Raw genomic sequence first — 25,132 nt, forward strand, 5'->3', positions numbered from 1 at the left:
AAATATTGATATTCCACTCACACATAGCATTCCCTGGATACATCTTATGAAGATGAGAAACTTGGACCCCCTGTAGGCGAACCAAGGAATGATGAGGCATCCGAGTATTCCCATGAGATTTGCCAATCCAAAAACCTTTTTGGTTCCGTACTTGGTTGCTAGGAGACCACCGGGAATCTGCGTTAGCCAGTGAAACCAGAAGTAACTGCCTAAAATGTATCCCTGCTCTTTTTCATTCCAATCGAATCGACGATATTCACTATTGGAAAAATTCCCAGGTGATTTAACGGAAGTTACGTTCTGAAAATATTCAACACTTGTATCAGTATTAGAGTCCGGAATTCATGAGACGGACTGTTAGAAAATTTAAAGAAAGGTTAAAATAAAATAAGCGCTTATCATCGAATGAAAAATAATTTATTCGAATAAGCCATGAATTGAATTTCATGAGATCATATATCGACACATCATAATAAGTTCGTTCCAACATTGAGTCACAAACAGATTTCCAACTGTTTGTAAATCGTTGTCAACGCGCATGTCTGGTAAATATTGGTTTCTGATTAATTTGAAATTTCTGATTGGAACAGCTGATAGTTCAACTGAAGTTTGGCATGGAATTTCAACATAACCTTTAAAAATGATTTGGAAAAAGTTTTTGGCTTTCTACTACTCCATCTTAATACAAAAAAAGGGGATGAGGGAATCTTCCAAAGAAAGGAAGGAAGTAATCAATTTGAAAATAAGTAACTCTATACATGGATGTGTAGATCATGCAAAGAAGTAACTTTCAGACACAAACTGAAAGAATCTCCTCCTGAAACAGCTACTTTCATATAAACATTGAATTACACGAAAGAAAAAAAAATTCGAAACAAATACTTCTATATGAACACTGAATTATACAGAAGATACTTTTCTCTACTCAGTTTGTATTTCAAACATTCCACAACGAATGTCACTCCTAAAAATATAACCCCTTCAATTCTTTAAAAATAAATCTATCAAGTGTATTTCTGGAGAGTACAAGAAGGTTGCAGTATTTCATATCTCTATTCTATTTACTTATCAACATGGAACTGGGAGGTCATCGCAATTATTAATTTGTGTAATTAAAGATGTTCATATTATAGGTTCACTTAAAGAATTCCCAATTTTTCCTGCGCCAGCAAATGCATAATTTATTTTATAACAATTTTTGCAGGTTATGTTGTTTGTAAGTTGCATGAAGATAAAACAGAAACAGTAATACGGAATACGCATGCGTCAGATTGATGGTTAGAAGATAATCCTCAAACCATTCTGATAGATTTCGAACAGGTTTGAATCTTGGATGGAACAGAAAACTGATAGTTTACTAATGGTTGGAAACTCACGTTGGAACGCAATCACATTACTGCGCAGAATCCTGACTGTCAGAAACGGTTTCTGACGCTGGTTGGAACGAGCCTTATATGTTTCAAAAGTTGACAATATCGGTGAAATTCACTTACTCATAAGGTTCGTTCCAACCTTGAGTCACAAACAGATTTCCAACTGTTTGTAAATCGTTGACAACGCGCATGTCTGGTAAATATTGGTTTCTGATTAATTTGAAATTTCTGATTGGAACAGCTGATAGTTCAACTGAAGTTTGGCATGGAATTTCAACATAACCTTTAAAAATAATTTGGGAAAGAAAGTTTTTGGCTTTCTACTACTCCATCTTAATACAAAAAAGGGGATGAGGGATTCTTCCAAAGAAAGGAAGGAAGTAATCAATTTGAAAATAAGTAACTCTATACATGGATGTGTAGATCATGCAAAGAAGTAACTTTCAGACACAAACTGAAAGAATGTCCTCCTAAAACAGCTACTTTCATATAAACATTGAATTACAAGAAAGAAAAAAAAATTCTTTCGAAACAAATACTTCTATATGAACACTGAATTATACAGAAGATACTTTTCTCTACTCAGTTTGTATTTCAAACATTCCACAACGAATGTCACTCCTAAAAATATAACCCCTTCAATTCTTTAAAAATAAATCTAATCAAGTGTATTTCTGGAGAGTACAAGAAGGTTGCAGTATTTCATATCTCTATTCTATTTACTTATCAACATGGAACTGGGAGGTCATCGCAATTATTAATTTGTGTAATTAAAGATGTTCATATTATAGGTTCACTTAAAGAATTCCCAATTTTTCCTGCGCCAGCAAATGCATAATTTATTTTATAACAATTTTTGCAGGTTATGTTGTTTGTAAGTTGCATGAACATAAAACAGAAACAGTAATACGGAATACGCATGCGTCAGATTGATGGTTAGAAGATAGTCCTCAAACCATTCTGATAGATTTCGAACAGGTTTGAATCTTGGATGGAACAGAAAACTGATAGTTTACTAATAGTTGGAAACTCACGTTGGAACGCAATCACATTACTGCGCAGAATCCTGACTGTCAGAAACTGTTTCTGACGCTGGTTGGAACGAACCTAATAACATCATTTGGTGCTCTATGATTTTCATGTTGTTGATTATTTGAAATGAGATATTTTTAAAAGAACTGAATTAACTTCTAAAACTTGAGTATGAGTGTTGCAAAGTTACTAGAGTCATGTGGGGCAAGTGTACGCAGCGAGTAAGTGTGCGCAATTTAGATATCTAGGAAATGGTATATAACAACAGAACGCGATCTCTTTCCCTCAGTACTCCGCACGACTCTGTATGATACGCATGTGTGACGCCGGCCACTCGTCCCGCCATTTTGAATTCAAAGTACGTGAGATTTTTGCAAAAATTATTACGTGATTTTGTGAATTTTGTCATGTAATCTTTTATATGTCGAAATACTTCTTGAAAACTTCCATACTACCTTCGATTACCACATTTTTTGTAGTTTGATTAGAGACAATGTTGTAATTGCCCAGATGACGTAATCATGAAAAATTTTGGTCATATCTCGATATGACAGTTTGGGTTAAGTGTACGCAGACGCTTGTCGTATGGAGGAAAGTCGTCTAATAAGGGGGTAGTGCCTAATATGGGGTAGTTCAATTTTAAGCAAGTTCTTGTTCCGACACCTATTGTGAACTTTGAAAACTAACCATCGACTTCCTTTCAAAAATCTACTTTGCTCGTAATATGGGGTACCTATCAATTCCTAATTTGGGGTACCCTATATTAGGGGACTGTGCACTTTTCTGTATGAAACTAAAGTATTTTCTTTCAGATGCCTAAAAAAACGAAAAGTATGGAACAAGGAACAGATGATTTCAGCAATTTTAGCTGTTCGGCAAAGCGAGATGGGCTACAAGAAGATTGCGCAGGCCCACGGCATACTTCAAACAACCTTAGAAAGGTACGTGAAGATGAAGGGAGCGCCTGAAGAGACTGTGAATTCTTCGTTAGGACAATAGAGATCACAAACTGGCTTAGGCTCAACCCAGAACGTGTTGTATCAAGCTATCAGGTGGGAGAACTTTTTGGGAACTATATGAGAGCGGCCACCATAGATACAGCTATAAACGGGTTTAGAAAAACTGGAATGTTTCCTCCTGATAGAAACGCATTCAAAGAATATAATTTGTGGCAGAAATGCAAGGAGCAATTAATGAAGAAAGAGTAGAAACAGAAACAATGGATGAAGAAAAAGTAGAGGAAGACACAGTAGAGGAAAAACAATTAGATAACAACGAGCCAAAAGAAAAAACCCTGAAAGACAAGTTACCCCTTCAAGACAGCAAACCGCTGAGAGACAGATTACCCCTGCCTATTCCAACTGCTTCAAAAGTTATTATTAAAAAAAAAGAGTACAAGATGTGGAAAAGCTGCCGTTGTAACTAGCACTCCATACAAAGAGGAATTAGAAGGCGTTAAAAGAAAGATTAAGGATTCAAAACCAAGTCATCAGAAAAAAATTAAACATACCCAAAAGAAAAAGAAAGCGTTAGTTGCTATGGAAAAAGCAAACAAATGCATGTTGGTATCCTCTGGAGTTCTTCTACAGATTCGGCCCCTGAACCCGAGTATCAAGATTCAGATAACCAACAGGTAGAAAACTTTGAAGAAGATGCTATTTGTTTTTTTTGCGAAAATCCGTACTTCGAAGATGTCAGAGGCGAAGAGTGGGTAATGTGTCAAAGCTGCTTCAAATGGACTCATGTTGAATGGTCTAATTGTGAAAGAAATCCGTATATTTGTGACTTTTGCATTTTTAAATAATTTGTTGAATGTTCTTCCCTGATGAGAATTTTTTTATGTCAATAAGGTACGAAACTTTTCATTAGATATACTTTTTGCATTCCCATAAATGAATATTTCTCAAAAAAAATTAAATAATTTCACTTATTTTAAAATTTTACATATTAAATTAGGTACCCCATATTGCGAACATAGTGTACCCCATATTAGGATATCATAAGCCTCTAATATGGGGTAGTGTTTTTTTTGAAAACATGTTTCTTCTTATTAAATGCTTAATAGTATACCCAAAGAAACATGAAATATGGAAATAATGCTTAAAACTACCTCCGTTTTTTCATTATGGTGTTTTGAAAAAAGTACCCCATATTAGGAGACTTTCCTCTATGTGTGCGCATGCGCATACTTACCCCCCATCTTTCAGCATTGACATGGACTGTATTGATGAAGTGATATTTTGTTTCAGGGTTTGTCTTATTATTGAAAAATGCATCGGAATTACCAAAGAAAAGCTCCAGATGGAACTGTCGTTACAAATGATCAGCTTGAAGCTGCGAGATTATTAATTTCGAAGGATACCAGTAAGCGAAAAGCAGCAAAACAAGTTGGACTATAGGAAAGCACCCTTCGAAAACGTTTGAAAGCTGGGACGATAGCGGATAGTATGGGAAGATTTTTAACAACATTTACGAAGGCACAAGAGGATGAAATTTAACAATGTCTGACTATGATAAGCCTTCGAAAATTAGTTTATGAGTATGCAGAATTGAATGAAGTACCTCATCGGTTCAATACGTCAAGTTCAATACGTCAAGCTTGACGTGACTGAGTGTATGGGTTTCTTAAAAGATATAGTGAAAGAGAATGATTCTCTGAAAATGAAACCAGCCAGAAAGAGAATATGAATATGAATACTTTTTTATCTAGTAAATTTTATAACTTTTTGCCGACGGAAAACAAAGAAGTCTCAAATATATATTCCTTCAAAAAAAAGACTGAACATTATATTCTTTCTTCAGAACGTGAGGCTCTTCATTCATTGTTTGAATATTAGAATATTCAATATATTTTATTCTTGTTAATTATTTGTGTTCGTTACCTATGTTATGATATTTATGTTTCAATAATTGTATGTGAGGCTCATTAGCCTGATTTTAATACATTTACTATAATTTTATCATGTTACAATATTTTAGTGAATTATACATAATTTTATACAATGTGTTAAAACAACGATAAAAATAAAATAAATACAACAATAAAAATTAATTGGCGCTCCGAGGCCAATTCTTATATAGAAATGCAACTGAACCCAATTTTAAAGTGAGCTAATTATTGTCAATGTTTGGAATGAGTAAATCACCCACGCACATGCACTGCCTTAGTGGATACTTGTTTATTCGAAATGAAAGTGCACAATTATTATATTATTGTATTTTATTTTGAGAAACGTATTATTATTTCGAGAATAAACTCATTAGTATTATTATTGAAATGGCGACAACCTACCCCCACTTGTATTGCCAAAGCGATGGGGTTTGATAAGATCCAAGTAAATATTTTTCATGACAACCTACAAGACCTCTACAAAAAACATAATTTTGCACCCAGTCGTATAAACAATATGGATGAGAATGGTATCAGCAAAGTACCAAAAAATCACCAAAGTGATATCAGTAAAAGGCAAGAAGCTAGTAGGGAAAATCGTTTCTGCAGAAAGAGGCCAAACAATCACTCTTGAATAAGCTGTGAGTGCAACTGAAAATTTCGTACCACCTGCTTTTATACTTTTTCGAAAGAGAATGCAAGGATTTCTATTAAACAATGCACCTGAGGGAAGTATTGCAATGGTTTCTGATTCTGGGTTTATAAATCCCGACCTGTTTATAGACTACCTGCGCCATTTCAAAGATAATGTTCAGGCAACAAAAGATAATCCTGTCTTGCTTATTTTGGACAACCACTCAAGTCAAATCTCCTTGGCTATAGTCAATTTCTGCAGTGGTAATAGCATTCACTTATTGACTTCACCGCCACACAGTTCGCACAAGATGCAACCCTTAGAACGTGGCTTTTTTGGACACTTGAAAATCAAATCAGCCTATGAATGTGACAAATGGCTTAGCCACCACCCAGGCCAGGACAAACAGAGATATCTCAATTAGTGAACGAAACATTTAAAAAGGCTGCATCACTCAGTAATGAAGAATGAAGACTGGATTCAATGCAGCGTTTGTGAAATTTGGTGGCATGAACAATGCACTAGCTTTGAGGAAGGCAATTTTGTATGTGCCCATTGCAACAAGTAATTTTAGTTTTTTTATTGATCTCATTCCCATCTATAATGTTTTTGTTGTTGTAGTCGTTCTATAACATCATTCTCCAGTCATACTAGAGAAAATAATTCATAATTGCCCCAATTTTAATTTGCGCACACATGCCCTCAGGAAAGCGCACAGTCACCCGCACTCTGGGTTATGTAAAAGCATTTTGATTACCTTTGTTTTGATTTTTTTTCTTTATTTGTATGACAAAGTTTGTTCTGTTTGTAATTCTGTTGATTGAAAAATACTCTGATTAGCCTTTTTTTGTTTTATTTTACTCATAATTTTTGATTTTATAGCAACACAAAGCTAAAGTGCGCGCACTTGCCCCACATGACTCTACAGTTTTACGTGTTTGAAATACGAATGAAAACCTTTGAAACACTTTATTACGAATTTCAAGTGACCAAATGAAATTGAATGTCTTATCAAATATAGTGAAATTTTCAAGTTCCAGCAAATATTCTTCAACGAAGTTTGTTTTTAATTTGCAGTTTTGAGACGTCCTCAAGCAATGAGGTTTGAGGTCCATTTATAGGTTACGATATCCCACTAATCTAATCAGCATTTGAATTTTGGAAGCTCCTTTTTGTCACCAGAAGAAATACTTGATTTTCATTCAATAATTAATGAGTTATTCCCAACCACAGTGATGTCAACTAGTCAAAAGCGTTTTTATGCGACGTAAATTTCAAAGGAATTAGGTTGAACTCCAAATAAAAATATCACAGTACATATATTTCTGTTTGAAATAAGTCAGTTTCAAATCTGTTGAACTTTTCATAGGATTTCTGTTAAGTAAAAAAATGAAACTTCATGAATATACTGTTCGCACAGTTTCCTGAAGTCTCTTGAGGATTGCTGTTTGCAAAAAATCTTTCAATAGAACTGTAATAGATTTGAAGCCTGACAATTTGTAGTTTTGAAATAATGAATTGTTCCATTGACATAAATTGTTTCATTCACACGTTAAAAGGTACGACCTCGTTAATCCTTAGCTCGCACAAGTTTCGACTTCTGAGGGTTGTTGTTCGTAGGGGTGCGACAGCTGGTTAACGTAAAACCAGACAGATTCTGATTTTTGAATTGATAAGTACAGTTGGTTTCTGAACAATTAGTTTTCCTCATTTCGTGAGAACAATATGGTTTCAGTTCTATAGACGTATTATTAACGTCTTATTATTAACGTCGTATCATTGTAGAAGTAGTCTTTTCCCACTGAAATGATATCAAATTTACATCTGCTAATCCTTCAGTTTCATATTTTTCTTACAAGAATATATTGCCCTGCAACATCTAAAATATGTTTAAAATATGTATTTCCGTTAACCAGCTATCATACCCCTACGAACGACAACCCTCAAAAGTCAAAACTTGTGCGAGCTAAAGACTAAGGAGGTCTTACCTTCTAACGTGTGATTTCTAACCTACCCAAACTGTTGTCCTACATGATTGCAATGCTGGAATTCCGACTTGTTATAAAAATGATAGATAACGTAACAATTAAAATGAAAACTCTCATATTATCGTTAATTAGTAAACGATATTTTTTTTTATCAAACTGTTTTAGGTATTTGTTACCTTCCACAATCTGAAAAATATAGAAATTATAATGGAGAACTTTATACAAGTATAGAAAGGCAAACTTTTTAGTTTACCCCGATAAGTTACTGCGTAAAATCAAAGTATTTTCCACAAAGAAAACTGTTCTATTTATCAGTAACTTCTCGTATTCAACAATTTTGCCTATAAAAAAAAATTGCTAAGAAATAATACAATACTTATCTTTACGTTTAGGAGGCCAAAATCTGCCTCCGTCTTCAGAAATGGACAAAAAAATTCCAAGATATTAGCAGTTATTCTTTTTTGATCATTTATGTCTCAATTTTTTCAACAGTTGGTGAAGGAGTTTTGAAATATGAAATTATGTCAATGTTGTTGATTGACAACTGAAACATTCTATGTAATACAAGGTGCTCTCCGATATCAGTCTGTTGTCATTTCGCCACTATGAAGTTCTTCATTATGATTTTTATATTTTTCAGATTGTGGAAGGTAATAAATACCCAAAACAGGTTGATAAAAAACTGATTTTCCCCCACAAAAAATGACTTTCATTGAATATATATTATATTGTATTTGAATGTAAGATATTTCTGTATCTTGTAAATCATACTTGTGATACCTACATCCAATATAGTCAAATAATTATATCATTTTTTCTCAGATTTGAACCTTATCAGTTATATTGTTCTATTAATTTCAATAATCTGAAATTTCCTCTCAGTCATCTGAAAAAATTTTGTAACAGAGTGAATATATTTCAAAACAATATTTCTTGGGAAATCATAAATTGAAAGCTCTAATACTCACTATGATTTCCGATGAATTGACCACAGCTTCATTCCTTAAAATACTGCTTAATATAGTACCATTGTTCAACGAATCACTTTCTATTATGCACTCACTAGTTAATGATATATTGTTCTTTGGTTTTGGTTGCACCATTGACACTATAGCAATATTTAAATTCAGCCTCATCATATAGTTGATGGCGAACCCTGTAAAGGTCAAGTACCACAAAACATTTCTAGCGGAGCAACATTCTTTGGGTTCTGAAAGAAAACCATATTTTCCGTATAAACGGGTATCCATTTCCCTCCGCAAATTTAAACAAAATAAATGTAATAACTCATTCAATTCGTATTGTCATCTGAAAACAATTTATTTGCTAACAAATGAAGATTTCAGAAAAAAGTAAACTGGCTTTTCAGAAAAAAAATTTTCAAAGATGGAAGAAATTTTGGAAAAAATGTTCACATGGGTACTTGAAATGAATAAATTTGGTGGACATTTTTTGTCTATTTTTCACATCGAAAGACTATTGTTGATTGAAAAATTTTCTTGAGATCTTGTTTACATTCATAATGTAGTAATTTTCTTGGACAAGAAAACAAGATAAATTGATCCTGTTAACCGACTGAACCCTTCTTGACCAGTTAATTGTATTTTTATCATTGAAAATTTCGTATTTTCACATTGTTTGTACAAAACAGCTCTGAAATTGATTTAAATGAGTAGTTATAAGTATTTTGGACCTACCTGTTCTCTTTGTTTTGTCCATTTTGAAATTAGTATTTCACTGAACAACCCACAATCACACACACTCCATATTCAGTTCTGAAATTGATTAAATATAAAAATTCTTTGAAGATCTCTCTTACCATACCATAATGCTTTTATCACATTGTTTGTTGATAAACTTATTGTTATATAAATAAGTTCATTAGCAGAGAAACAAATCCCCAGATCAAACAGAGAATATAATTACATTGTCTTTTCTGATTTTGACGTACTCATATCAGATTGTCAACATTTTGAGGAGGACTATTTATAATTATCCGTATTTCTAATTGCTAAACGATCAGAATGTGTCCCTGAGTAGAGAATCTTTTTTGTGATTGAATAACAACAAAATATGCAAATAAATCTACTTCAACCACCTTTCCCTCACTATAACAGAAAATGCTGTCGATTGACATGCGTTTCGCTAACCAAGTTATGATCATCAGAAGATGAGTCATCAACAACTCCCACCAATTTAAATTTGGATAATAGATTGCTGAGTTATTGATGTATGAATTAGAAACCAGGAAAACTGATAATTCCTACCTTTGCAAGGGGATAGAAACAGCTCCAAAGTTAGTTATTCATCAGTCATCGGATATTGATCCAGGATGTATAGATACTTAGATATATACATTTATTGAATTTTTCAATGTGAACAATTTATAAAAACTCATGTCAGAAAAATAACTACATTAACAACACAAATGTCTCTTGATATTGATATAAATAAAATTACATGGTATAGGTGAATACAATGACTATACAACAATCAGAGAGAAAAAATAAGTATATATCACAGACATAGATTAATGAGTTATTTGTACATGCATTTTCGTAATGAATATGGATCAATGTCACACAACAGATCGAAAACACGTTTTTTAAAAGTTGTCAGTACATTGCTGCTTCAATGAATGAGCGAACATAGGTAGACTCTATTTACACAAATTTCAGCAAGGCCTTCGATGAAATAGATCATAATTTTTACTCATTTCCAGATTGGTGTACATGGTGCTCTACTGCGGTGGTTCTTTTCCCATGCCTTCAATTAATCACACATTGTGATAATGAATGGTTTCAAATCAACACCTATTGCTGTAACGTTGGGAGTACCACAAGGCTCCCACCTGGGTTCTTCATTATTTTCAATCTTTATGAATGACGTGAAAAAGTGCTTCAAATTTTCCAAAATATTGTTGTACGCTGACGACCTGAAAATATTCTCAAGAATAAAGTCAAAGACAGACTACTGAAATATCCAATCTGACCTTCATCGATTCTTGAATAGAACTGTCCGATACTTGATGAAAATCCATATAAAAACTAATTAATACAGTATATTGTATGATTTTCACTAAAGAGGGTTTTACAATAACCGTGACACTTGTTTCACAATAATTTTCCCGAATATGAATGAATGAATAAATGAATAAACCAATTCGAATAAAATTACAAGGTGAAGCACTCAAATCATTCATGAAATTACGACTTCATATCATGGACTTCAATTTCCGAGACAACACCAAAATAAAACGACATGAAATAAATGAATGGCTTTATCTGTGATTCTGATAAGGTGGTGTATGTTTTTTTAATCAATGACAGAAAAAAAAAATATAAAAAATGGTAAATTATTTAGGTATTCTACTTATCAAATTGACATATGCAGTATTAACTCTATCGACATATCTTCTAGTGTTAAAACTACCGCATTTGAGGATATGTATCATCTCGCTCAAAAGTCATTTGGATAATTATGGTTCAACATCTAGAATAGTTGAAAGATCAAAATAAAAAATGTGTCCATATTTTTTTTCATGTTCAACGAGAGCTGTGGAGTATATAAGATACTCCACAGCTCTCGTTCAGTTTCTTAGTCTTTCATGTGTTCTGAAACTCCTGTTTTAAGATACCGTCCGGTTTGACCAACATAGCATTTGTGACAGCTCACACAGTTCACACACTATATTGGATTGTATTGTGGTGTTTTTGTTTCGGAAAAAATGCTTTCCAACTGTATTTTCATTTGAAAAGGCCACTTTAATTTGTTCGGTACTGAGTAGTATTCCAAGTTCATCAGATACATTTTCTAAAAATTAAATTTTGTGATATTTGGGTTTCATCCCTGTATTTTGGGAAACACTTGAGAAACTTTCTGTTTTGGATTCATGTTCGCAGATGACTCTAGCATCATAATCCGAGAAAATGAATTTGGTCACTTAGCATCTGCTGCATAAAGCATAATGGATGGCATTTTCGACTGGTTCTCATCGAATGAAATGACACACAGCTTACCTTTACTGCAACGCAATGGATGCATAGCTCGTCATTGACAAAAATCAAATAAGGCTGTCTGAGTCGATAAAGTTTTTATGAACGTTCCTGTTTCCATAGTTTGCTACAGTAAGGCATTGTATTCTGGGGTATGTCTTCCTAATTCGAAAACGAGCTATTCGTACTTTGTTTGGTCTCAGTAACAGAATGTCTCACATATCCTAAAATATTTGGAGAGCTTCAACATTTTCAGCGACCATCAATTTGGTTTTCGGAAACAAAGATCAATAGGCGACCTTTCATCTTATGTCACCCATATTTGGAATAACGCAATCATGAAACATGTGATTCTGTGAACGGTGGTGTCCTGCAAAATAAATCTAACACAAAATTTTTGGGTGTATTGATTGATCATAGGCTTGAGTTTGATAAACACGTCCGACAGCTGAGAAGTAAAATTTCCTCTGGGTTTTATGCAGTGAGGGTAGTTTCTAAGGAGTTGAATTTCATTACTGCGAAAACGGCCTACTATGCATTATTTGACACCCAAATTCGATATGGGATACCTTTTTGGGGAGCATGTTGTCCAACCCTCTTGACTTCTATATTGATTATACAGAAAATACCTGTAAGATACCTCTGTATGGTGAAACCAAGAGACCCTTGCAGAGAACTCTTTATTAATAATCAAATATTACCTGTCATTGCACTTCTCATCTTGAAGACAGTATGCTTGGTGAATAAACATAAATTAAGATATAATGTAGCAACCTTACCCTATTCAACTCGAAATACGGAGTTTAGCCTCAGGCTCCCAATTCCCATCTCTAACTCAGTCAAGGATTCAATATTTTACAATGGTGCTAAAATTTACAATCATCTGCCAGTCGAAGTAAGGTCCTCTAATTTGACAGGCAAGCGTTTTAGAAAGGCTGTAAAGAAATTTTTAGTAGATAAGCTCTATTACAGTCTACAAGAATACTTTGTAGACACCTTTTAGCATGTTAATTGTATATGTTATGGTATGACCATGTATCATGTGTGGATTTTAGACGAAAAGTTATATTATAACTTGATTATTTTTTAAGTTTATTCGCTAAATTTTTTTTATTATCTTTTTAACTTGATTTATATTTATATTGATTAGTTATATTTAATTGTCCTTATTGCTTGAGCTTATGTTCTTATTTTACTAGTTAAACAAAATTTCTTTATTATCTACTATGACTTGCGATTTTACTTATATCAATAATTTATATGAATTGTCCTATTGCTCAAGCTTTGTCAACAAGTTGGCCTTGAGACAATAAAGCATATTTATTATTATTATCATTATTATGGGGTGTCAAGAGCTGTTGCGAAAGTGACCAGGTTCAATTCAATACCACGAAAACCTAGGCATCGGTTTGCTCCATGGAATTAATGTCTCCGAACCGAATATGATAATGTCAGGTCAGACAATTCAGCTTTCTGCTTCGATAGGAGCTCCGCCCCTAAACATACCCTGAAGCTGCTGGATTCCATTCAAAAAAGAGCCATCCGCCTGATTGAAGACGCGATCATCACTTGCAACCTTGAAAGTCTTGAACATCGAAGAAAGGTTGCAGATTTATCTCTCTTCTATAGATAATTACACAAAAACTGTTCAAGTGACTTGGCACATTTAATTCCATCAAGAGCGGTACATATCAGAAATACGGGACGGACTGTGGCTGCTCATCGTTATGAGGTTCAACTCGGTACACCTCGAACTTCACTGTTTAAGAATTCTTTCATTTGAAGAACGGCGTTTATGTGGAAGAGTTCTAATCTCCAGCGTTTCAAATCCAATGTGAATTACTACTTTCGCACCTTGAGGTTTTATCTGTAGTACGTGTGTTTTGTCAAAAAAAATCTCGTAGAGTCAGATATTAGCATTCTATGAGAAATCAGTCATTAACTTTATCAATATATGAATATAATCGCGTTTACAATGAACCTCTTTATACAGGAAACAAAATTTTTAATCCAGTATCGAATGAAATGAAACAACTTTCAATGAATATATCCAAAGAAGATCTGGAAAAATTATTCCAGCATCATCCGTTTCATAATGAAGAATGAACTAAAAAATTTTTCTGTAGAAAATTTTATTCAAAAATTTTCCTCTTCTCATTCGACACCAGTCGACTTTTTTTCTTTCAGCAATCCGTGAGCGATTGACGAAAGATGTTATTTTAGCAAACATGATTCGAGTTGGAAATAAAATCTTATCTAATCTAATCAATTATACAATTTTCACACTATATATTTTATTCAAGACATGTTTCTCTACAGTGCTGGTGAAATACTCCTTGTATGAAATTTATGGTGTGAAAATTGTATATCATCATGAAAAATATTATTAATTTCCAAGTGACGGCTCATAATTATTTGAACATTATGCTTCTTCGAATTATTCGTTTTCATTATTCAACTTTCAATTTTGAAAAAACTGAAACATTCATTCAAAACATAGGAAGTGAAAAATTCAACAATACTAAAGAACAAAAGTGCAGCGAGTATCTATCTTTATCTATATTTGATATTTATTCAACATTATTTCTGGAAATGGTTGATGGGAGTTTGGAACTTATTTATTTATGTTATATTTCATTCATTTAATTTTGTTTACAGTGATTGCGAATATGTAACATATGAATTGTTGAAGAAAATCTGGAATCTCAGAACATTTACATTCAGATAGTTAGCTCTTCGAATTCTGTTTCTTGTCGTCCACTATGAGCTTATCCAACTCCTTCACTAGATTTGAGGTTTTGATTCTTTCTGGAAAATGAAAAATAATCACAACATACCTACAACCACTCATGATGTAATTTTACTTTATAAAGTCAGTAATCAAACATTGAAAATTGAGTTACACAACAATCACTTTTTGTCTTTTGATTTGTGAATCAAACATTTGTAATGTAAACTGAAGCAAGAATTCTTTCAGTGGAATGTTCAATCTCTTTCATTCATTTCGTTGTACAACATTTCCCATGAATAATACAGGGCTTTTCATGATGAGCGTTAATTAGCCGTTTCTGACAAACTATTCAATGGATCAACCTGAAAATTTCACAGTATGCATAAATTAATATGACCTACACGCCTGAAATATCTCAGACGAAGCGGCGTTATCGCTTCTACTATAAAGTAGCGGCTTCTTTGATTTTTCAAATGAAACCCCTCGTATATAATATCATATTATGATTCATTATCACTTTGTCAACAAATTCATATACTATTTCCCTATACCTATCTATTACCGTTTAGAAGATATAAATTAATTTCGATATTTTTTTCACCAAACATGAACTTTTATAAATGCTGATAATCTTGAACTCCCTTGCACTAAAACGATCAAATTTGAAATGGAGTGGAGTGATACTATGAGGATCTTCACTCCGAGTCATATTTTCATTTGCCTCATATAGGGTCTTCAAAAAATGCAGATACTTTGATCTCATGAAAAAATGAGTGTAACTCAATTTTTTCAAATGGAACACCCTGTATATTTCAACATTTTTGAGCTCTACATCCAATTTTAGATCAACTGCGTTCAGATAATACTATTTCTATTTTGAACCGTTTTCGAGATAAATTGTTCCAAACGGAAACTGACGTGGTTTTCTTGCTCATTTTTTTGAATTCATCACTTATTTTGAATATTCAACATTTTTTTATACTCAGTAATATTTTTTTTTATCCAGTTTTTTAACTGTCCCAGATCAGTCAATTCGAAATTGGTATGTACCTACCTTAGAAAAAGTTACAATTTGTATACATTGAGGTATTGGTCTTTAACGTACAACAGTACACATTAATATTTTTTAGTGTGCTTCGGAAAAATAAATAAACCAACTTTCGTTGGTGGTTTTGACTGATTGTGATAGCTACCTACCAATTATAATGGAATAATGTGAAGATTAGGTTACAGTAATGAAGATTTCTTGAATTTATTAATAATATATGGTGAGTGCAATAGAATTGCAAGTAGAACATGCCGAGTATTCCATGAAAGATATCCACAACTTCCGAAGCCGAATAATAATGTGATAAATCGACTACTAAGAAACTGTAGGTTGAATGGAACCTTCCGTCCAAAAATCATTCGTAAGAACACTAAAGTGGATGATAATGACAATGGTATAACAGTTTTGGGATACTTGCATGCATTTCCAAATGCTTCTCTGCACGAGGCTGAAAGAGAGATAGGTATACCCTACGTGACAATTTGTCGAATTCTTAATAAGCATAAATGGCATCCCTATAAGTTCTACTGTGTCAAACATTTGAAAGAGACTGATTTACCTCGTAGAGTGGAATTCTTTGAAAGGTTACTTGTCGAAACTCAAGAGGATGAACATTTCCTTCACAATATCATATGGACAGATGAGGCCAAGTTCACAAAAAATGGAGTTTTCAATAGACCCAACAGTCATTATTGGGCGCCAGAAAATCCCCATGTTGTCCGCCAAAAGGGTTTTCAAGAAAGATGACAATTCAATGTATTTTGTGCCATAAAGAATGAGTCAATATTTTATATCGAGTTTTATGATGATAATTTGAATGCATCAAAATATGAAGATTTACTGAGGAATGGAGTTTAAATGATTTTAAATAATAGACCAGGAAGAGAACGTGTATGGTACCAAATGGATGGTGCTCCACCCCATAATTCTCATTCAGTCAGCGTAGCTTTAACCGCTTTTTTTATTATTTTTTTATTGATTTCAGTTCGTGTTTCAGCGTTAATAAAACTATTGTTTGAAGAGAAGTTTCATTCGATGGTTGAGGAGTATTTTAATAATTATCTTTTCATTGTATTATCTGTGACTAATTGAGAAACATCAAACGAAATCTGTTTTACAAAAATGAGTGATGAACAAGGAAACCATGTCAATTTCCGTTTGAAACAGTTTATCTCGAAAACGGTTCAAAATAGAAATAGTATTATCTGAACAAAGTTAATCTAAAATTGGATGTAGAGCTCAAAAATGTTGAAATTCACAGAGTGTTCCATCTAAAAAAATTGAGTTCCACTCATTTTTTCATGAGATCAAAGTATCTGTATGGGGCAAATGAAAATAAGACTCGGAATGAAGATCCTCATAGTATCACTCCACTCCATTTCAAATTTGATCGTTTTAGTGCAAGAGAAATTAATTATATATCTTCTAAACGGTAATAGATATGTATAGGGAAATAGTATATGAATTTGTTGACAAAGTGATAATGAATCATAATATGATATTATATACGGGGTGTTCTATTTGAAAAATCAAAGAAGCCGCTACTTTATAGTAGAAGCGACAACGCCGCCTCGTCTAAAATATTTTAGGCGTGTAGATCATATTGACTTATGCATACTGTGGAATTTTCAGGTCGATCCGTTGAATAGTTTGCCAGAAACGGCTAATTAACGCTCATCATGAAAAGCCCTGTATAGTTTCAATTTTCGAAATCTGGTGTACAAATAAAAAAATATTTTTGTATAATTCAATTTACTCATAGGAAACTACTACATGGTAGTAATAGTCATGAGGATCAAATTAGTATGTAAGCACAACACATAATTTGTTTTGTCCGTATTGTGGCATCTGAGGATACTATTGATTAATCGAAACATGAAAACACTGCATCAACATGAAACTTTCAATTCAACGCCACAAAAACCCAGGCATCGGTTTTCTCCATGTAGATGAATGTCTCCGAACCGGATATAATAATGTCATGTCAGATATTTCAGCTTTCTGCTTCGATATGTTTATTGGGAGTTGAAGTGGACACCAATATGTCTTGTCACAACCATGTCGCTGAAATTGCAAATGCTGCTTCTCCAAAGCTTGGAACACAGTTCCAAGTTTCATCATGTAGAAGAAAAAAGTGGCAATGTGATAGTGAATTTCATTTTCGAATCCTTCGAAAAATGAAGTCAGAAAAAAATAAAAACCATTTTCCAAAGTTTCTGTTTTTTCCGGATATCTCCGAATATACTTGAAATTTCAAAACTTTCTTAACAGCATATTGTTAGTCAGGTAAATGCGCAACTTTGCTCCAATTCAACTATCTTTGTATCTCTCATAGTTTCCGAGATCCCAATGGTGAAGATCGAATTTGAAACACGCTGTATATTTGTTATGAATCATAATTTTCTCAAGTAGAGGAGACTGGGGTGAAATGGCAAGACGAGATACTTGATACCACTCTGGCCACTAAGCTGTGAAATAACTCAGAGCTGAGCCATCAGGGTCTGTTGAATGGTTTGTGGTCAGTTGAGATTTCTCAAGATGACCAATCCAATTCAGAACTCAGTTCAATTAACTTCAAGATAATACTGCATATGATAAAGAAATAGATTGTTGATGAATATTTATAGGGAAGAAAGTCAAAAAATTAACTGATTCATGAAACCAATAATCGTGAAAGATATAATTTAATATGGTTAATTCTAATGGTCATAGATTGTATAAGGAATGAGTGAAAATAACGCACCTATCTCCTCGTAGCTGATATCAGACAAAACTTCAATTTTCTGAAAATATTCTTGAAAAGCTGCAAATGTTTTCGCCTGATTATACCCAGAAACACCGCTTAGTGGTTCGTGGAATATCACATCGAATAAACCAGGTTTTCTGAAAGATACATTACACAAACGATTTAAAACTTGATCTCCACCTTCACCGCTAGTTTTGACCAAATCTCCATCGTCAATCGACTCCAAATTCTGTTGACTGGTTAAACTGATATCATCATAGCCATGTTCACTCAAAACGTTCGTTCTTTCTATTACAGATTTTGATACCTTTCTAGAAAACTTTTTCTTCTTCTCTTCTTCCTCCAGTGATTCGTTGATTTCTTCCAGATTTCTACAGTTTGCATTTTTCGAATAGTAACGCCGCATCATCGTAATAAAAGGAGATTTTCCGTTAGATAACCCTATTCCTTTCTTCATCTTTTCGTGACTTCCATGTGAGCAATTCTCGCAGGTGTTTTTGCTGAATGTTAATACAGGTGAGGTTCCGAATAACGCTTTGTTAATTTCATCTAGATTGCTTCTGTAATTAGGAGACGTAATGTCAGATAGTCTTACCAAATAATTCAAACTGCCATTATTGTTCAATAATTTTGGTTTTGAGGAATATATTCGATTCATCGTGTGAGGCTCGGTTACCGTATGAATAGCCTCACATTCATTTCCTTCAGGTATACTACCCCCACTTTTATTCTCATCTATATTTATCAATTCAACTTCATCTGTTGGAATCGCACACAAAGATGTCATAAATAGACCATTATGACCAACAGTTGTATTCATACGTATATATTCACAGAAAAACTCATGTTTTACATCATCGTTCTGTTGTTCTATTGCTTCCAAATGATTTTGACCAACTTCACTGGACGCATGCAACTCTACTCTATCAGCTTCACCCAAAAAGTCATCATTATTATTATTCTGAAAAGAGTAGTTTGGTGATTTATTTACGTTAATTGTTTTCGAATGCCTACAAATGTGTTCTTCATTTGAATGTTTTCTATCATTGCTATTGAAACTGATGTCTCCCTCAGATGAAGTTTGAAAAAGTATTTGTCGATTCCTGGATACATTTCCATTGCTTAAGCTATCTTGACACCATATGTTTCCACACTTAGAGTGAATGGGATTTGTTATAGCTGTTGTACTGAATGATTTTTTACCCGAATCTTCCATAGACTTTTTTTGCGAATAACAACTTTGATGAGTTATAACTGTAGGTAAGTCATCTTGAGTGCATTTTCCTCTCTTTGGAGGGAGTTCTTTTGGATCGACTACAACCAACCCAGCCACTTTTGCATACTTTTCAGCCTTCATTCTCGCAGCTTTTTTCTTCCACTCATCAGGAGCCGGGCAATTTGGTCTAGCTTTGAAGTAATTTGCTATCTTCTGCCAGAGAGAAATTTTGTTTGAACACTTATTCGGAATAAAGCCAGGACAATCTATTTGTGATTGTCTTTTTCCATCTTCCACTTTTTTTACACATGCAGGCTCTCCTTCAGGTTCATGACAATTAGTTGTAGTTTGCTCTTCCATAACCTTTTCAGTTATTTGCGAATATTGCGGAGGTTCAGGACAAGTTTTGTATGAGCTGGGAATTGTCACTTTCACTTGTTGACATACTTTTGTTTCTATACATTGTGACAAATCTTCTGGAGTTTTCTTTCCTTTGATCATGTCACATTTACTTTGCTGGTTATTGGATATGTTAACCCTAGTTATGTTTTCAACTTCTGCCGAGCTACAGAAACGAACATTAGGAACTTCACGAATTTTACCGCAATCTGGAACTACAATGGAAGAAGTTGAATGATCTCTGCAAATCATCTCTTTTGACTTATCCAGGTCGAGACTTTCCGCAGCAAGTCTTACTCTCAGTGGTTTTATTTTTTCACCGAAATTGCTACAATGCTGTGTAAGTCCAACATTTTCTATTCCATATTTTTGACGTGCATACTCTGCCTCGATAGATGGATCTAATTTATCTTGAAATGTGTAACTGGTCGCTGAAGGCGTTTCTATTTCTGGCGAAATTTGGTACTGCGGCTGAAGGCGTTCTATTTGTTCCTTCATCACAGGACATTCATCAATATTTGACGTGAGATTCGTGTAATTACTATCGGAATACGCGGTATAAGGTGATTGTTGTTTTTTAGAATTTTTTTTGGTGGAATTTCTCCTGAAGAAGTCTGTATGTTTTTTGTAGGAGTAGCTTTTTAATGTCAGTTTTGGACAAGACTTCGATACTTTGGGAGATTTTTTCTCTTTCCTTACATGTATATACTTGATCTCACTTTTTTTAGTGCCAGCCAGAATGAATGTTGTAGAAATCCCTCTGTGCATAGGCATATCTAAAGTTTCACAGGGTGAAACCATATTTGTAGCAGATGTACTGAAGCTTTTTCGGCCATGTTCGATGAAAACACATCTATTTCTGGGATCCATGCTGGAAAAGAACCTTTTCTCATAACCTGGTAGGCTACTCAATTTATTCAGCCTATGCCACTTCTGAAAGTTATTGATTCGCCATTGAACATTTCTCAACTTTCTGAAACGACAAGAATCATCTTCCGTCAGCACATGATGTGGTACCTCATCCATTTTGTTATCGTGCTCACTTAGTTTTTTCATTGGTTCCATACACAGAATGTGATAATCCCTAACTTTGACGTTTCGATGAAAGAGAGTATGGATCTTTTTTGTGTTTTCTGTTTTTTCAAGGACGTCTTTATCTTGGAATTCTTCTAATGAATGAATATTGTTCAGTCCTTTCGCATATTTACAAACATTTCTTCTCTGAAACAATATAATATTTCCTGTACTGGTGCATATACCCCTCGAATTTTTGGGTGGCCATTTGCCTTGTTTTTTCAGTTTCTCAATTCTTTCGCGATGCTTTTGTTGATCATTGATGTAATGTTTCGCTCTCATCGGTTTTTGAAATTTCCCAAATTGGTCACAAGTCTGCGACAGACCTTTATTTTCTATACATAATTTTTCCTTTATGCAAGCTTCCTCTTTCTTTAGGTCGATTGTTCCAAGAATTGGTACCACTGGTTTCACAAGTTTGGGTTTATCAAGAGGTTGAATATATCTGGGTTGGAGTTGTCTGATTTTTTCCACTTCTAAAGGGCACTCGCTCAAGTTCTCTGCTAGTTCCTCATCAAGACAGTCTGTGAATGCGGGGTAAGGTGCTTCAGATTTGTCGCAAATGACGGGATGTTCTTCTTTGCACTTTGGTCGAATTTGAGGTGGAGGACAATTCTGTAATTGAAATTTGGGGCATTTTTTCTTTTTTTCTTTTTCACATTTTTTTGATTTTTCTTTCTTCGAGAAGGTTGAGTCTCTTCTGTAGGATACTGTTTTGGTAATAGTGGAACCTGAAATGATCAAATATCGCTTTTTAGTTTCTGAACAGATTTATAGTGAGGAGAGTGAATAGATATGCTCAATAACAACTCTCTAATAACGAAAATTATCAATTTTTTGATACTGCTACAACCTCAATATAGACAATACATACACGGGGTCTCATCGGCGACGTCGTTGAAAAACTATTGATGGGAACATTCTCAACATTCCACAGATAACTGAGGTCTATAGAGGTAACCTCAGTACTTTCAAAATCAACCACCAATCACCACCTGGTATACCAGAAGGTGTCCATACGTTATTCTAAATAGAACATCAGTGAATGAATTTTCACATTTTAACTTTCACTGGACAGATGTCGACATCAAACTCCACCAGTCTGAAGTTGACAGAAAATGTATATAGAACACCTATAATTACGGAACAGGAACTGAAAGATCGCGTTAGATGAGTCGTCGAGGAAATCAAGCCGTTGAAAATCCGCAGAGCTACGACTGAGCACGTAATAACATTAACCCATCAATGTTCACAAGTAAATGGTCAGCATTTCAGGCACCAGAGCTACTGAATTTTTATCATCAAATTTTTGTATCAAATGTCAAATAATTGTGAAGCTGATTTCACAATATTATCTCTTGTTTTCTATTGTAGACTCATTTTTGTAATCAGTTTAATTTTGAGAAGTGTTCGTTCTTGAGTCGAAATAGCAATGTTTGTCATACACCCACTATGAAATTTCATTCATGTATTCCATTAAAACTTACTGAACTAATGTGGAGTCATTATTCATCATTCAATATGTTCAATAATACATTTTTCACCGAATTACAAAATTGAATAATATACAGTGTGTTCCATTTGAAAAAAATTATTTATGGTCGTTTATCGAAGATACAAATTGAGACGTATTTTTCAGACACTCTGTATAAAATAAGATTTGAGTTCCATTCTGAAATAACAACCATCATATCTTATCTCACTGTTGCCAGAAGTTGAATTCGATGTATCAGTTGATTCATGAGATATTAAATTATAAAAATAACATGTTTTCGCCAAAAAAAATACAAAATAATTGTTATTTTGAAAACGATGAGAGATAAGTATAGAACATGTTCAACAAAAATAATTTGAATTTCGATGCAGAATTCATAAATGTTTTGAACGATGCAACTAATTTTCCTTCATTTTCAGCATTTCAATATTAAATTTTACAAAAAGGATTTGAAGCTTTATATCTCACTCCTCCTAGGCACTCCTCAGACTGTAGTTTGAGGAGTGCCTAGAAGATGACAGTACTACCAACTGTCGAAAGTGCTTGCAGATAATTAATAGAAGATATAAAGCTTCAAATCCTTTTTGTAAAATTTAATATTGAAATTTATAAATGATATAATATATAGGGTGTTCCATTTGAAATTTCCAAGTTGATGTCTGTTACATGTAGATGTGGTAACATTGCGATGGTCTAATAGACCATCAAATATGGAATACTCTGTATATATCAATACACATAACGGTGAAAGTGTTGTTTTTCTGATAATATATGATCTCTTTTTGTTAAAATTATCTTTCAATTCACTTACTTTTTCTAGGCCTATTGAAACAAATGCCTCTCACTATCTGCAGGCTGTACTGTGGTTGCATACATTTGGGTATTCTTGAATTCAATGGAGAATTACTATCCACACAAAAAATTTTTGGTGAGGTACTACTTGTTCCTATCGCTCCTATACAGGTTCTGTTGTTACAATGAAAAAACTTTTTTGGAACGTAGTCTGAAATGAAAAAAATGATATTGAACTGTGTATAACTGATCTTTCTACACATACAAGTAAGTCTTGATTATAAATAAATCAAGCTTGGCTTTTACTATATGAAACTGTTGATATAGATGTTAAATTAAATCTCATGAATGAATTCATCACAAAAACTCTTGATTATCATTCACCAAAAAAAATATCCTTTTTACAGAAACAAAATTACACTCCTTGGATCACTGACAACATAAGACTAATGCAGAAATTGGGAGACAAAGCATTAACTTGATTCAAGAAGTCAAAACTAGCACACCATTGGGATTACTATAAACAACTGAGGAATTATACTAATAAGCTATACATTACGAGAAAAGGGCATACTTGAACTACAAACTACGTAACACTGATAGTAAGAGTAGATGGCGGGAACTTATGAAATTAGAAGTTGCGAAAAGTAAAAATAAATATCTCCCTGAAAACTTGAAAAATGTAGAAGCTATTAGCAATTTTATTTCAACTATGTCTCAAAGAGATATCCCACCGGATGAAGACACTGCGCTTTTATGGCACGAACAGAAAAAAAGGTTATGTGATCAATTCATTTCACCAACCACTGAAGATGAAATCTTTAGCATCATAAATAGCATAAAATCAGAAGCATATGGGGTAGATGAAATCAATATAAGTGTTATAAAAATTTGTTGTCCTTTCATTATAACGGTACTAACTCACATAATAAACGAATGCATAAGTCAAAGTTATTTTCCTGATGAATAGAAATGTGCAAAAATTATACCCCTACCAAAATATAATCAGCCACAAAATTTTAATGATTTAAGGTCAATAAGTATTTTCCCGACATGTTCCAGAATTATAGAGAAAGTAATGAAAAATCAAGTGTGCCATTTCATTAATCGTTACAATATTTTGCCACATGAACAGTCAGGTTTTAGAAAAGGTTATAGTTGTGCAACAGCATTATTAGAGATCGTAGATGACATAATTAAAGCTATAGATGAAAATGAAGCCACCATTTTGATTATGTTGGATCATTCAAAAGCATTCGATACCATCAATCATAAAATATGTTGTGCAATATTACATTTTTTTGGGTTCAGTGATGGATAAGTGATGTTGATATCATCTTATCTAGATAATAGATTACAGAAAGTACAGATTCATGATATTTCTTCTACTTGGAGAGAAGTTAAAACAGGAGTACCCCAAGGCAGCATTTTAGGCCCACTGTTTTATACCTTGTATACTGCCACATTCATCAATGAGATGAAGTCTCGTAAATATCACCTTTATGCAGATAACTCTCAATTATATTTATCTTTCAAATCATCAGATATAGGGCAAGCAGTAACCGATATAAATTTTGATTTAAATACGATTCTAAAAGTGTCCACTGACCATATGTTGAAAATCAATCCAAACAAATCAGTAGCTATCATTTTTGGAAGTGATAACATCAGGGAAGAAGTAGAAAATTACAGCTTGAAAATGGGAAACTCTGAGATACA

The 25,132-nt window shown here is 33.6% G+C and overlaps 2 protein-coding genes across 3 annotated transcripts in view; both read right to left on the bottom strand.

The window, feature by feature from the left end:
* Positions 1-9,772, bottom strand: part of NaPi-T (Na[+]-dependent inorganic phosphate cotransporter) — a 49,848-nt gene extending 40,076 nt beyond the window's left edge. The window contains exons 1-3 of one of the 2 annotated variants that reach the window (XM_074178844.1): positions 9,615-9,772; positions 8,886-9,127; positions 22-300 (exon numbers count right to left, since the gene is read on the bottom strand). In XM_074178844.1, coding sequence (XP_074034945.1) covers positions 22-300; positions 8,886-9,127; positions 9,615-9,636 — 543 coding nt within the window. In that variant the 5' untranslated portion in view covers positions 9,637-9,772. The remainder of the gene's footprint in view (positions 1-21; positions 301-8,885; positions 9,128-9,614) is intronic. The other variant, XM_074178845.1, reaches the window with a different exon arrangement.
* A 4,675-nt stretch (positions 9,773-14,447) lies between these two features.
* Positions 14,448-25,132, bottom strand: part of LOC111504731 (uncharacterized) — a 33,992-nt gene continuing 23,307 nt past the window's right edge. Inside the window, exons 6-8 of the mRNA XM_074178846.1 lie at positions 23,433-23,624; positions 18,435-21,857; positions 14,448-14,720 (exon numbers count right to left, since the gene is read on the bottom strand). Of these exons, the coding sequence (XP_074034947.1) occupies positions 14,641-14,720; positions 18,435-21,857; positions 23,433-23,624 (3,695 nt within the window). The 3' untranslated portion in view covers positions 14,448-14,640. The remainder of the gene's footprint in view (positions 14,721-18,434; positions 21,858-23,432; positions 23,625-25,132) is intronic.

The sequence above is a fragment of the Leptinotarsa decemlineata genome, unplaced genomic scaffold, assembly GCF_025532065.1.
Source record: "Leptinotarsa decemlineata unplaced genomic scaffold, Ldec_3_MD MMD2_tig00004307_RagTag_RagTag, whole genome shotgun sequence".
Taxonomy (NCBI): domain Eukaryota; kingdom Metazoa; phylum Arthropoda; class Insecta; order Coleoptera; family Chrysomelidae; genus Leptinotarsa; species Leptinotarsa decemlineata.